The sequence below is a fragment of the Maylandia zebra genome, linkage group LG23 (genome assembly GCF_041146795.1).
Source record: "Maylandia zebra isolate NMK-2024a linkage group LG23, Mzebra_GT3a, whole genome shotgun sequence".
NCBI lineage: Eukaryota > Metazoa > Chordata > Actinopteri > Cichliformes > Cichlidae > Maylandia > Maylandia zebra.
Window position 1 is genome coordinate 29,934,698 of NC_135188.1, and position 14,273 is coordinate 29,948,970.

Below are 14,273 nucleotides of genomic sequence, written 5' to 3' on the forward strand. Positions count from 1 at the left end.
ACTCTCCAAAGTCTACTCTCAACAACATCTTGACTTAATGCAGATACGATGTCCAACCCAAGTTTGGTTTGCATAGACTTCTTGTTCCAACTTAACAGTCAGGCAAGAATGACTTCAAATTATCCCTCTCCATGGACCCTGTTGGCAAAGGAACTCCAGGCAACCTCCAGAGACTCAGCTCGGGAGCTGCTGATAACCAATTATCAGCCCTTGTTCATCCGCTTCCAATGCAAAGACATTCCTAACCCTACCTGGACAAAGTGTCCTAGAAGAAATAACAGGTAGGAGTCATTTGGGAGCCAACGTGTGGTGCCCCGCAATTCTACGGTGGCTGGGAAGTGCAAATCGCAACAAATTAAAAAACCACAACAAATTAAAACCCTGCAACAAATTAAAAAAACCCACAACAAATTACAAAAACCCGCAACAAATTACAAAACCCCACAATAAATTAAAAAAACCCACAACAAATTACAAAAACCCCCACAACAAATTACAAAAACTCACAACAAATTAAAAAACCCCACAACAAATTACAAAAACCCACAACAAATTTAAAAACCCCACAACAAATTACAAAAACACACAACAAATAAAAAAAAAAACCCACAACAAATTACAAAAGCACACAACAAATTACAAAAACCCACAACAAATTAAAAATCCTTGACGGGAAGGGATTTTTAATTTGCTTTCTGAAACATCACATATGTATCGGATTCAGTACCACATACGAAAGTGACCCAGATCGGATTTGAAAATATCGGAATTATGCTGTTTTTACACTGTCATACTAGGGCTGCACGATATTAGGAAAACCTGCGATGTGCGATAACTGTGATCAATACTGCGATAACGATATGACTTGCGATAAAATAAATAGCAAAAAAAACCCAAAAAACAAATACATAATTTCCGTTTTACTGCACAGTTTTATTTAATGAAAGCTGCTGTATTAGCAGTGTAACAACAAAGTGCAGTCAAACATTGAAACATTGCCCCCATAAAAAAATTTCTGAGGCTTGAATTCTGAAAGACATCCTTCCCGGTCTCTATAATTAGTTTTAAATAAACATAACTTAAATTATACTGCAAATTATCTCTATGCAGTTGTTCATCATTTTACCACTCACCAAGTAGTTATGATGCAAGTCAAAACTGGAGTGGAAACTTTACTAGATTAAACTATAGGTAAGAACTTGTCTGCTGTGGGAACACACCAAAGAACAATTGTCTACCTTTGTGGTCGTACTGGCCAAGACTAATATTATCAACAATTAAGAACAATGTAGGTAGTGTATTTTTGTAATTTTTTGAAAAAAAAAAAAGGTTTCTCTATCTTGCATTCATCCTTCCTGAGTGAATGTTTTTTATGGCAAGTTCTTGTTAAGGAAAACCAACATGTTTACTCTCCAAGGTTTTAAACATGTGCGCTGACATGTTACTATGTTTCCTGATGTACTAAAAAGTCTCTCTGAAGGTGAGCTACTTGCAGGTATGCAGAGATACTTCCTTGCAAGCTTGCTTAGCTGTGGGAATGTCATTTTGTGGAGTTTCCACCATGCCAAGGGGTCTTCCTCACTGTCTATGGCCGTGGATAGCAAGTAGCTGTTAAGCTCAGCTTCAACAGCTTGTGAGAGATGCATAAAAGAGGAGGTAGGGATTGGAGCTGCCTTGAAGAAACTGCCCAGGGACTTTTTTGCCTTCTTCAGGGGACGACTGGGTGGATCATCTGTCTGGGCCTCTGGTTCAGCGGAGCTTCTCTCCTGGAACAGAAAGCAGATTATAAGAAAAGTAAACATTTTGGACTAAATATGAATTGAAAGGTTTTATATATAAGCATGCATGAATACCTTCTGTGCCACTGCTTCCATTTCTGACATCACTCTGGTCTTGATGTCTGAGACTCGATCAGTGCTGGTGTAGCTGACTTTAAATCTGGGATCCATGAAGCACGCCATGTCCATAAGTTCCTGGGTAGCTGGATTTTCATATTTAGTAATCAGGTACTCGAGGATTTTCTTCTTAATTGATTTTGTCAAATCACTGTCTTCTTCCTTCTCTGCAAGCACCGACGTCTTCATCAGATGAAGGACTGGTTTTACATATGAAACACTAACGTAGCTCTCACCAGACAGGGCATCTGTAAAGTCTTGCAGGGGGTGTAATGCCTGGTTGACAGACTCCAGTACCTCAAGATCCTGCCAAGTAGGAATCAAGTGTCTTGATTTCTTGTCTGCTGAGATGACATCAGAAATGGCCCGCTGCTGCTCCAGGACTCTCTCAATCATCTTCTGCCTGGAACCCCACCTGGTTGGGCATTCTGTGATCAGTGTGTGCTCTGGGAGGTTGAGCTTCTGCTGTGCTTTTTTCAGAGCCATCTTTGCTTTCCAGCTGTGGCAAAAATGTCCAACTAACTTTTTGCAAAGTCCAATGGCTCGGGCAATGCGGGCATCATCTTTGATAGAATTTTCTGGAGAAATAAGAGGAAACAAAAAAACTGTCATGTTTAAAACCTTTTTTTAAAACAAAAAAAACTAATTGAAATTTATAACTAAAGTTGTCTAAAAAGGTAACATTATCCTTATCAATATCAATTTGATAATAATGTATAGCACATTTTCATTGCTAAAAAGATCTGCCTTGAATAAAACTTACCGATTGCAAGGTGCAGCCTGTGTCCAAAACACTGAAGTCTGACCCAGTTGTTTAGCTCCGTGGCTCTCACAACATTGGCACCGTTGTCTGTGGTGATGCACACTTGTCGATCTTCTTTAAGATCCCAGCTGGCTAACACCTCACGTAATACATGGGCTATATTTTCACTAGTGTGGGAGTCTGGAAAATACACAGTCTCTAGACACCGTGTTTTCAGTTCAAAGTCTTCGGTGAGGAAGTGCACTGTGAAACTCATATATGGTTCCGTTGTACGACTTGACCATAGGTCTGTAGTGCTTGCGTAGTTTTCAGCTTGGCTCAGTTCAAACATGACGGTCTTGCGGCATGTTTCATACATTTGTGGAATGGCGACATGTGAAAAGTAGTTTCGTGAGGGGATGCGGTATCTCTGGTCCACTTTATGTATCAGACTGGTGAAGCCCTCTCTGCTAACTGTATTTATAGGCATCATGTCTTTAGCCAAAAAATGTGTAATGGCCTCTGTTATTTCTTTGTACCGCTTCGACGTTTTCTCATAAGGAATTCCACTTGAAAAACTCTGATACAGAGACGGCTGTTGGACTGCTGCGCTCTTTGTCTTAACATTAGCAACCTTTGTTTGGCTAGCCCTATCTTTCTGGAACTCTTCAAACAGTTCTCTGTGGTTGTATTGAAGATGATGGTGGAGATTAGTCGTGTTTCCTCTGGTGGTTGCCACGAGTGTTCGGCAAGTTTTGCAGAGTACCTGTGTTTGGAGAACATCGTCTTTATCAAATCCAAAGTACCTCCAAATAAGTGAGGTACTATTTTTTTTTTTAGCCACGAGTTCAGTAGCATTCTCGTCACGCGTCTCGCTCTCAGCCATTACAACTCTGACTCGTTGCTGCAGCGTTGTTCGCGCCCGACCTGCGTAGGAGGCGGGCCTCTAATCCATTTGATTGGTTAATGCCGTGAAGGGCTCTATTCGACTGGTCAAATGTGTAAATGGATTTCTTTGATTGGTAAATTCTTTACAGCACGTGTGTAAACATTTTAAGGTACCCAATTATCGCAGTTTACGCCGTCTTTTGCGATGGGCCCATCGCGCAGGCTGATATCGCGATGACAATAAATTTTCGATTTATCGTGCAGCCCTATGTCATACCATGATTGGATATGGGTCGCATAGGGTAAAAATAAAAGTCGGATTTGATGCGCTTTCGCGTGCAGTGTGAACTTCGCCAGAGCCTCCACATGTTCTCACTGTAATTTGCCCCTCATGAATGAATTTATAATTGCACTAATTTGAATGTTCAAGAGAAAATCAAATGCATTTTACTCACAGTACCCTACAAACGTCACTGCTGTTTAGTTTTCTGTCTTCATTTATGTTGGAAGCGATAGCAGAGCTGTACGTTTGAATTTGTTTCCAAAATCCCTCATTTAGATGGAAGCTAGCGAGCTAACTTCCTGCTAATTTCTAACTCTGTTAAATGTCATAAATTCCGTTTCGTTTTCATGGTTGCCTGGATGATAAACTCAATTGTTACACATGGTAGAGCAGAACGCTGATCATTTTATTACAGATGAAAGACTTTAGATAGTTTTTCAACTCTCAGTGATTTATGGACCTGCAGCAGCGTTTGAGCCCAGACATGGCTAGTGACGTCAGACTTAAAGACCGGATAAAGAGTGATATGAACATATCTATAACTTACCGGAATGAAAATGTCTGGAGCACACCAACAGATATTTGGAGATGGAAGAGAACTGCATATCAGCTCGTCTCACAGCTGCTATCCAGACTAGATGCCTTCTTTTGGTAACATACGATACAAGAGCTGCCTCATGTTGCTTCCAGGTGGGGAAAGAATGAAAAGATAAACCATTTTCAACCTTATTGCCTTGCCGGTCGTGCGATCTAAGTTTACAACCAACCGCACAGCAAGTACGAACCATAGCTAGTGTTATCCGTGTACTTTCGCTCCTCTTTCGCTAGCGCTTTGTTTGGGCCAGAAACATGGCGCCTCAACCAAAAATCATGGCCACGCCCCCTCTCGTGACATCACACTCCAAAAGCCCCATTAGGCTAATCGTTGCGTCACTTCCGGTATTTCAGACAATCCCTTCCCGTCAAGGATTTTTAATTTGTTGTGGGGGTTTTTGTAATTTGTTGTGGGGTTTTTTTTAATTTGTTGCGGGTTTTTAATTTGTTGTGGTTTTTTAATTTGTTGCGATTTGCACTTCCCAGCCACCATACAATTCTGACCTGAGAAAAGAAAGAGGAATTGTGATGAAAGTTGGATGAAGTGGTTCCAGAGGGCCGGCACGCATCCATAGGGGAGGATCGCCTGTCACGTGTGAGTCTTGAAATCAAACAGATGGGAAGGCTTTCCATGGGCAATGGCAGAAACAAATGACATATCCCTCACTTTTAGTGCTGTTATTCCGATTGCTGGTATTTAAACAGTAAAGACAGTTGACAAAGATATCTCCTCGTTAGTATAGTGGTTAGTATCCCCGCCTGTCACGCGGGAGACCGGGGTTCGATTCCCCGACGGGGAGTATTTTAGTTTTTGTTTTTTTTGGGGGTTTTTTTCTTAATAAGATAAACCTTTATAACATACTATATGAAGGGTTCATAAACCTTTTTCACGGTCATATCCAAGCTTTTCAAGCACATTGCATTAGAGTGGACACTCTAATGACCATATGAAAATTAAAACAACTCATCCTAGGTTGACTTAAACGCAAAAGCTCAGAAATGAGCAGAGCTGTCTTAGCAGCCTGCCACGCATGGGGGGTGCTGGAAGTAATAGTTGATTATACAACAAAATAAGCATATGCATAACCATTTGCAAAAACAAGAAATGTGTGTGTCAAAAGATCCTGCCCCGTGTGAGGCTCGAACTCACGACCTTCAGATTATGAGACTGACGCGCTGCCTACTGCGCCAACGAGGCCTAGGATGCAACACACCAATGGACCCACAAAAGTCATATTACCAAGAAATTGTCGATATCTAAAACCGGGAAGCAAATTGGAAAGGTTAAGGATTTGAAAATGTAAGGCTGATAAGTATTTTTGTCTCTTTTATTTTATTGATGCCTTCAAACAAACAAGTACAATTAGGGTCAGTAATATTAACAGTTAAGCCAAAATAAAAGCAACATAAAAAATTAAAGAAAATGCTTCTGTGTACCCAAAGAACATAGGGAACATAGAAATTAATTTATCGACTAAAAAAAAAATTAAAAAGACTGTTGCATTGGCCGGGAATCGAACCCGGGCCTCCCGCGTGGCAGGCGAGAATTCTACCACTGAACCACCAATGCTCACAGATGCCCCTTATCGAATTGCTGAATTAACATGCATACATCAACAATGTCTCTCATGTCTTTCAGTGGTTTCCCACTGAAAATGACATGTAAACTTTCTAGCGTCCAAACACTGGACATCAAAATTACAAAAGAAGACAAACAGGAAGAGGGGCAAATGAGGAAAAGATTTACGCCCAACGTGGGGCTCGAACCCACGACCCTGAGATTAAGAGTCTCATGCTCTACCGACTGAGCTAGCCGGGCTTACAGCTTTAACCTCAACCCCTAGTGTTTCAAAATTCACACTTACGCTTTAGCATAGTTTTAGATGATAGGAAGACTAATACTAAAACTGATATCCAATCCAAGCAAACTAAAATTTTTAAACTACAAGACACAGTAGCTGTGAAATTCATTTATCTATAAAACATATCTCTAAAATGTACTCAAAGTGCCATAAAGTCGATTCTGTTCATATGGATGTAAACAAAATATTCTGCCCCGTGTGAGGCTCGAACTCACGACCTTCAGATTATGAGACTGACGCGCTGCCTACTGCGCCAACGAGGCTTGCCACTACAGTTAACAAGAAGGTTTTTTACACACAGCGGAGCTAAAGCTACTATGGCACTGTCATAAATAGGTAAAATTGGATATTGGAATTTCGTGAAGATCAATTGGCAACAAGTGTTGCCAATTATAAAATGTTGCCTTATAAAAATAAATAAACAAACAAAAATCCTTTATAAAACATTAACATTTTCAAAATTAGAATAGAGCACACCTGGCATTACTGTGAAGCACTTTCTGGTTTTTAAATGTGCTATATAAATAAAGTTGTACTGTATTGCATTATATTGTATTGCATTGGCACATGTAGTTCTTTTTATTTTCCAAAGGGGTGAAGTAGAACCTTCTTACTTCATAAAAGCATTATGCATAAACTGCATACCAACATTTTAGTGCATTTTTATTATAAAAATATGAACATGCAGTGCATATTTACCCAGCTGACTGTGCACTGTGCTTCTGGCACGCCACAGTGACGGTTAAGAAGTTGGCAACTACCTTCAAACTTAAAAAATGTTAAACCTGCTGACAGCTAGCACACCAAACAAAACCCTTTCACATATGTTTATTAAAACAGTCATATCCAGCAGCTTAAAAAGAAGCAAATTTGCACTGGTGTTAATAACCAAGTAACTGTAATTTAGGCGTCATGCTGATGCTAATGAGCAGGTAGTAGGTAGGCTAGTATTAGTGGCTAGTTGTTCGCTAGTCACCACCTCAAGCTAACAATATCTGCACAAAAACACGTTATTTTAAACTTAACAGAGGAAATTCACAAAAAACAATACAAGCGTCCTCATTCTAGCCCTACAGTGCCTCACCTTGTGTCATGTAGTTAACATCGTCTGCGCTTTTTTTCCTCGACGCACATGTCCGAAGTCCGTGCAGTCACCCGCTAGTAAACTCCTCTCCAGACTCTATTTCCACTGAGGTTTGCTTTAACAATATAAATAGAAATAACTAGTTTTTATGCTTCTCTAGGCAACCTAAATTCATGTGGTTATATAGTGGTAGTCTTGCTATGGTGTGTCCGAGTAAAAACCCGCATCACGACCAGTTCGAGCAGCAAATGGAGGACGCTCGAGCCAAGTCATGAGCACGTGGTGTGAAAAAGTACAAGGCGTGCCCGAACATGAAGTTTTGCTGCATAGCGCTTAAAAACAGAAGTAACTACCGTATCAAAGTCCATTATTTTATCTTACAAACTTAGTTATTTCACTTTTTTACTATTTATTTTTTATTGATTCATTTATCTTTTTTTAAAACACTGATGTCTAAAACTACCATGTATTATTTAATTTAGAAAATTATGGAGCAAAATTTAAAAAGAAAATGCTTTAAAATAGTTTAGGCATTTTGGAAGTCTTAAAAATGTTGTTTAGCCACAGTATACAATATTGTCTCAGTGTTAAAAAATGTTAATAAACATTTATTGGTTTTTGAAAATTAAAATTATACTAAAAGAAATATTGAACTTAAGAGGGAGGTTTTGTTTCCAGGTCTTGTCACTGCTCATAACACAGATACAGCAAACTGGTTACGTTCCAGGGAAATTCAAAAAGTCATCAGAAATACTGTATAAAGGGATCTGTTACATTAATTCAACAGCATTGTTACAGAATGTGGTATAACAATTATTACATTATTACAAACAACCGTTGTTGTCAAAGGTTTGTCAAAAGTAAGTCAGAGCTGCACTTGATTTAATTAATTATACTACAATTAGTAGTTTATTAGCCCAACTATGGATAAGGATTGAAAATGAAAAAAAAACAACTTTAAAATCTCTGTGCAGCAGTTTCATACTCTGTATCATTACCATGTTAAACTGCAATGCCCCCATTAAATCAAATGAATACTTGACTATTTTCTTTCTATCAGCTCAAAACAGTCTAGCTATTCCCCTATGACCGCTACCATCTGTCATCACCCAGAGAACTGCTAATCCCTGGATATTTTCTCTTTTTCAAACCACCGGTTGTGTGGGAAGATCACAGTAGATGAGCAGTTTGTGAAACACTCGGACCAATTTGGCCTTAAATCACCTTTCTTCCCCATTATGGTGCTCAGTTTGAACTTCAGCAGGTCTTCTTGGACACATCCATACTCAAATGAATTAAAACCCAAAATTCAGACGACCAACTTAAAGTCATATTTAATAATTTAACTTCACCATGCATAAACCATATAGAAAATACTTTACAGCAATGACAATAAAAAAAAACCCAAAACAAAACCAAAAAACCCCAACACATTTTAATCATGATGCTAAAAAAGCAGCTGTCACAGATCACTGAAGGGTCACAAGTTTTCATCAGGTTAGTCTGATAAGAGTTAGTCTATGGTTAGACAATGTAAATAAAGAAAACAGATAACATGAAAACATAATCCATTAGAAAAATGCTGATGCTATTTTTATGTTACATCAATTTGATTTACACCCAGCAACTGTCCTTGCTTTACAAAAAAAGAAACCAAACCAAAAAAAAGCCAAAAAGGTCTTCAAGCCGGGTGGGTCTTCACTACTCAGTGAACCCCCCGACAAAAATGGGGGGAGGAATGAGTAAAGGTGAGTAGTAGCAGGTGGGGGTACATGCAGAAAGCCTTCATTTTACACCTCCACCCTTTCAAATGGCACTAGTTTAACAACAAATAAAAAAGCATGGACAGATGATTTCTATCATGGACACTGCTTTTACGGCATCAAAACATTACAGCAAACTCAAAAACCTCTGTAATCTGTCACCTGCTCTAGTCAGGGACAAATCTCATCTTCACTGCAGAAGGCAGACGTTAAGATATGAAATACAGACTGGCCTTTGGGCTTGAAATTATCATCACTTCCTCCAGTTTCACAGTTAGATTAAGTGGCATCAACACAAGTGACAGATACATGACTTCCAAACATGTTTACAGAAGGAGAGGCAAAGCACCGATGCAAAGCAATTGGGATTCGACTTGATATTAAAACTTGCCCAATTATCCCACTCAGGCCAATAACAGAATGGGCCTTGAAATTATCAGTGTGCTTCATTTTGTTGAATTGCAGTCGGGCGAGTGATGATGAATTTCAATTAGTATTTTCATTGCAAAAATCTCCTTCATAACAAAACACTGCTTAATTACAGCACCGCTTTATACAAATGACAAACCAAAACAAAAAACAGTACTGGCCTCACGTATTTGCGTTTCAAGTCAAACGAGGGTGTCCCTCCCCTCGGCATCTGCCACTACAGCAAAGTATGACGGCTAAAGCTGCCTGACAATTACTGGTAAATACTGTGTGTTCATGTCTGACAGATGGTCTGGCACAATACTTCTTGCTCTATGTTTGTAAGTTGTGTCAGAAGCAAAATTTTCACTTGGAAAGATGCTGTTTCAGGAACTGGAAAAACGCTTCCTTTAAATAGACTCTCACTGAATTTTAAGTGTCATTTCCTATCAGGTTTTCAACACGTGGCAAGTGGAGAAGTGAGAGAATTGAAGGATTGTTAATTTGCAGCTCCGCCCGCTTCATCGCCGGGCGCAATTACACATCATCACACCACAAAAAAAGAAAAAAAAAGAAGAAGAAGAAGAAGAAGGCGGTTTGAGGTTGCTGTGTGGTTATAATTCAGCGACGGGGCAAAAGGGAGAGCTATGAAGCAAAAGCAGAGCAAAAGAAGAGGAAGGAAAAAAGAAAGGCCATAGGTCCAAATCACTTTAGTTCCATTTGGAGGAATGAGTATGCGCCAAACGTGAGCAATACACTTTTTCCAGTCATTCATTCATTCATCCGGCTGTCTACTGTTAGGAAGCCAGTGCTGCTGCTTCTTCTCTTCAAGAGGATCAAACGGGACACACTGACACTAAGAAAACAACGAAAACTTACCAGGACTTTCAATGATAAACACTAACCAAGCTAACATTTTCAATACAGTTATGTTTTTCCACAATCCAAAATGTCAAGGCATCCTTGTAGGAAGAAATGACAAGAACTTAAAGATAGATGGTGCAGTGTTTCTACCACACATTGTTAATTCTCTCGCTGATACAGGGTGTTTTTAATACCAACTCATAGAGACAAAGTAGAGCTCGTTGACTTGATGTTTTGCTCCTATTTTCATTAAACTTTAGGGAAATGCTGGGTCCTTCCATCCACTTCTTCACTCAAAGTTGCTGTGTCTCAAGATAGATTTTGTTAAATTGCTTTCATGAAGACAGACACTTCCTTCATTTCTCGATTTATCCAACCATCACAAAAGCAGGTAGTATATTTTTTGAATCCTCTCTAGCGAGACACAAGTATCTTGCATGTTTCTCCTTCATTTTCTCATTAGAAGCCACCTTTTTATCTTTAAAAGCATTCAAGTGTCATCCCCAGTCTCTCTTTTTATCTCCTCTTGCACTTCAGAACAACACATCTTCATTGGTAATGAGACTTTCCACCACAAGTCTCTGATATCGGATATCGTTGAGTGCCGTCATGGCGTCCAGCTCGGGCGCCCTCATAAGTGTTGGGCCGAAGACGATGCCTAAATTCTCGCTAGTCATGAGATTCTCCTTCTCGTATTGTGTCACTCTGAATGAAGAAAGAGACCAATTTATATAATATGTAAAAACAACAGTCAAATAATAATGGAGATACCAAAGAAATAAGTATGTAACAAAGTAAAACAACTGCTCGTGTGTGTGTCTGACCTCTTGAGGTGACCCATGAGGTATCGCAGCGTCTCGCAGTGAGCTGGTGGCAGCAGCTTCAAGGCCTCATGGAGGGCCTCCAGTCGTTTCTCTGGGTCTGTTATTTCTACAACACACACACACGAAAATATTGAGATAGTGCATCTATACAAATGATAGGTTTAGCCTCCAGATCAATATTTTGAATAGATGTCTTTCAGAAATAAAAAACAAAAAACAAAAGACCTCAAGTCTCATTTGATTTAACAATATTTTCCTAATGAGTTTATGACCTTTGTCACAAGTTTTAAGTATTATTTTAATGAAATTCTATGGTAATTTACCACATTTGATCTAAAATAAAAAAATAAAGCAAGCTATGGCTTTAAGTATGTGTAATTTACAATTTTGTTTTAATTTTGGGGCCCACTATGTAGAGATTTTGGCCTTTAAAATAAAAATATTAAATAATAAATATCAGGTCTGTGATGAGAATATTTTTAGCCAGCATCATACAAGTGTGGTTTAATTTAGGTACCTTTAAAATAATTTCTGTTCAAGAAACAGCCCGAACAGACATAGACTTCTGTTAAGGAGGGTAATAGATACTCTTTGGGTAAAGTATAAGCAAACCAACCATACCACATTATCACCTCCTCAAAAACCAAGATGACATAGTTCCATAAACTTTAACAACCAATGGTGGCTACGTCCATCTTCTATTTAACAGTCTGTTTTCAGGAGTTCTAACTAAGGTTTTATTGAATCTGTTTAAATTTTTACAGTTATTTCAGAAACCTAAATTTCTCCAATAGGAAGCTTAGAAGTCTCATGAGAGTGAATACTGGCGTGTCTAAACCGCCTTCATTTGGCTAACATCGTTTAAAAATGTAACCATACAATTTTAACTGATGTTAACCAGGGGTATTCAATTAAAATTTAAAGAGGATCCAGACTGAGAGTTGCCTCTTGGTGACCTACAAAAGAGAGGGTTGTCTAGGACTCCTTTTGTTGCTTATTTCCCTATAACCCTGAACAAGTCATCTTTGAGTTTTAAGGTAAATTGTGGTTAAAAGCCTGAACGTTAAGACCTACTTGCAGCTTCTATGAAGCGTGGGTAGGCATCATACGTGATGAGGGGTATGGGCAGCTCTCTGAAGTACAGTTTGAGGGCTCCGGTGATGATGTTGATGTCCTCGTAAGCATTTGAGGATATGTCTGCTTTCTCTCCGTCTGTGGAGGAACAATCGTGCGCATGACATTTAATTGATTTGGCAAAAGAACCTGCTTATGGAACATTGGGGGGCGACACTTACCTCTATCAAAGGCCAGTTTAACGTCTTCAATCAGCTCGCTGAAGCCTGATATTCTGTATAAACCTTCTGACTGAAGACCTGGAAGGTTTAAATCATACCAATATTAATTTGATGACTACGATAAGCTTAAATTCTGCATAACCAACTAAAAAAAATTCAGTGTACAGCCTCTCAGATGAGAATGTTTTCTATTTATGTCTTAAAGAAATGATAAAATGTATGTTTCTTTCCTGCTATTAGCAAATACAACTGAAATGGATGCAAAAATGATTATTAAACACACACAAACACAACATATGTGAAGGCAGAAGAAAGAAATAAAGCGTGGGGTGAAGACTTCAACTGTCTCTCTCGCTCCAGTCAAGTTCAATCTTTTCAAGTCTTTATTGATTTCACGTATTAGTTTCACTCAAGTCATCAATAAAATGCTGTCTGCGGCAGCTGTCTTGAAGGGAAAACTGTCACTCTCCACACACGCACACACCTACATTCACAGATGAAGCTGCCTGCATACATCTTTTTAGCATTGAGTGGGTGGGCTGACACACACAAAGGCAATCGCATCTTGCGTATGAACGCCAGCCTCGTGGGTGTTCTCCTTTCCTCCCCCTACTTCTCTTAACCTTGCTGCAAACAATACTTAAAAGCCTTTTTCTGTTATATAATCTCTGAGTCACACATACACGCTCTCTTTCTCTCACCTCTGGCCTCAATTTCCTGTATACACATGTCGACCACCATGGGCCTCTTGGTGTTGTGGGCCTTGACCAGCGTTGTCAGGTCACAGCTGTACACCTTCTTGACGTGCCGAAGGTCTGGCTGGCAGTCGTTGGGTACGACTTTGGAGCACTGCTTATGGACGTTCAACCCACAATCTGACAAAGAAACCCAGAATTTTGTTTTATGTCACTTTATGTCCATTTTTAGACATCTCTGTTTTTTTATTTTTTATTTTACTTGTGATGATCCTTAAGAGTCATTGTTAGACTGCATGATGAAAGTTGCTTTTAAATGTAGGCGTTGCAGAAGCCCAGTTCAATCACCCACACATGCAGTAGTGATCACACTGACAGCTTGTTCTTTGGCACCCAAGCCAGTCTTTTAACATTTTAAAATCCATGAAACGGCGCAGATGAGTCAACAACAGTGAAAGTGATTAACTTTAGCCTGCTCTCCTACTTTCGAGTCATGCTTTAAGACAGAAAGTACGAGTGAAAGAATTGGAAACTGAATCATGATTGGAAGAGAAAAATTACTTTATGGCGAGAAGGAATGTGCTTGTTTGTTTGTGACTTACCTGCACATTTCACTCCCTGAGCAATGAGACCCCACATGAAGTTGGCACAGTACTCACACCAGTGGGGACCCCTGAATGTATGAACCTGGTTAAATAGGCATAAAAAAAGACAAACTCGATGTGTTTAAACGTTATATTTGCCACAATAATTATTAAACAGCAGCAGATTGGGTCAGAGAAAAAATAAAAAGAGTGAAACACATCAGTCAAAATAGCCAATAATTGTATATTTGAGAGAAAAGGGTGGAAAAATTATTCATATGATCCAGATTGGGTCAAGTAATACCTGAATACCAGCAGTAACCTTTATTAGAGACTGACAAAAGACTGATGGAGACACAACAGGAGTGCTGAAAGGGTGCTCAGAGACAATTTATAGTGAGAGCAGAGTTTTAATCTGCTCATTTATTGCACAAATTGGCTCTGTATAATGAAATGCTAATAACCTCCATCACATCGCAGTACTCTTTGTGT

At 39.2% G+C, this 14,273-nt stretch overlaps 2 protein-coding genes and 5 non-coding genes across 9 annotated transcripts in view; 1 reads left to right on the forward strand and 6 right to left on the reverse strand.

Moving 5' to 3' along the window:
* Positions 1–911: 911 nt before the first annotated feature.
* LOC106676602 (E3 SUMO-protein ligase ZBED1-like) lies at positions 912–3,433 on the reverse strand. Its single transcript, XM_014413520.4, has 3 exons — positions 2,659–3,433; positions 1,854–2,473; positions 912–1,766 (listed from the first exon to the last, which is right to left on the reverse strand). The coding sequence occupies exons 1-3, from the start codon at positions 3,128–3,130 to the stop codon at positions 1,371–1,373; spliced, it is 1,488 nt and encodes a 495-aa protein (XP_014269006.2). The 5' UTR covers positions 3,131–3,433; the 3' UTR covers positions 912–1,370.
* Positions 3,434–5,130: 1,697 nt separating this feature from the next.
* On the forward strand, positions 5,131–5,202 carry trnad-guc (transfer RNA aspartic acid (anticodon GUC)). The gene has a single exon. It is a non-coding gene; the product is annotated as a tRNA-Asp (tRNA).
* A 325-nt stretch (positions 5,203–5,527) lies between these two features.
* Positions 5,528–5,600, reverse strand: trnam-cau (transfer RNA methionine (anticodon CAU)). The gene has a single exon. It is a non-coding gene; the product is annotated as a tRNA-Met (tRNA).
* A 301-nt stretch (positions 5,601–5,901) lies between these two features.
* Positions 5,902–5,972, reverse strand: trnag-gcc (transfer RNA glycine (anticodon GCC)). The gene has a single exon. It is a non-coding gene; the product is annotated as a tRNA-Gly (tRNA).
* Positions 5,973–6,148: 176 nt separating this feature from the next.
* Positions 6,149–6,221, reverse strand: trnak-cuu (transfer RNA lysine (anticodon CUU)). Its single transcript has one exon. It is a non-coding gene; the product is annotated as a tRNA-Lys (tRNA).
* Positions 6,222–6,454: 233 nt separating this feature from the next.
* Positions 6,455–6,527, reverse strand: trnam-cau (transfer RNA methionine (anticodon CAU)). The gene has a single exon. It is a non-coding gene; the product is annotated as a tRNA-Met (tRNA).
* Positions 6,528–8,667: 2,140 nt separating this feature from the next.
* LOC101479218 (N-chimaerin) overlaps positions 8,668–14,273 on the reverse strand; it is a 30,738-nt gene continuing 25,132 nt past the window's right edge. For all 3 annotated transcript variants that reach the window (XM_004570128.4, XM_004570129.5, XM_012924377.4), the window contains exons 10-15: positions 13,800–13,884; positions 13,204–13,377; positions 12,503–12,580; positions 12,282–12,419; positions 11,208–11,313; positions 8,668–11,088 (exon numbers count right to left, since the gene is read on the reverse strand). In XM_004570128.4, coding sequence (XP_004570185.1) covers positions 10,917–11,088; positions 11,208–11,313; positions 12,282–12,419; positions 12,503–12,580; positions 13,204–13,377; positions 13,800–13,884 — 753 coding nt within the window. In that variant the 3' untranslated portion in view covers positions 8,668–10,916. The remainder of the gene's footprint in view (positions 11,089–11,207; positions 11,314–12,281; positions 12,420–12,502; positions 12,581–13,203; positions 13,378–13,799; positions 13,885–14,273) is intronic.

What these genes read in the sequence shown, in the direction of transcription:
- LOC106676602 (XM_014413520.4), bottom strand. Translation starts at nt 3,130, where the DNA reads ATGATGCCTATAAATACAGTTAGCAGAGAGGGCTTCACCAGTCTGATA. An exon ending in CAGGCTGCACCTTGCAATCG is followed by an intron (nt 2,474 to 2,658) that starts GTAAGTTTTATT and finishes TTATTTCTCCAG; the next exon opens with AAAATTCTATCAAAGATGAT. An exon ending in TGGAAGCAGTGGCACAGAAG is followed by an intron (nt 1,767 to 1,853) that starts GTATTCATGCAT and finishes TTTCTGTTCCAG; the next exon opens with GAGAGAAGCTCCGCTGAACC.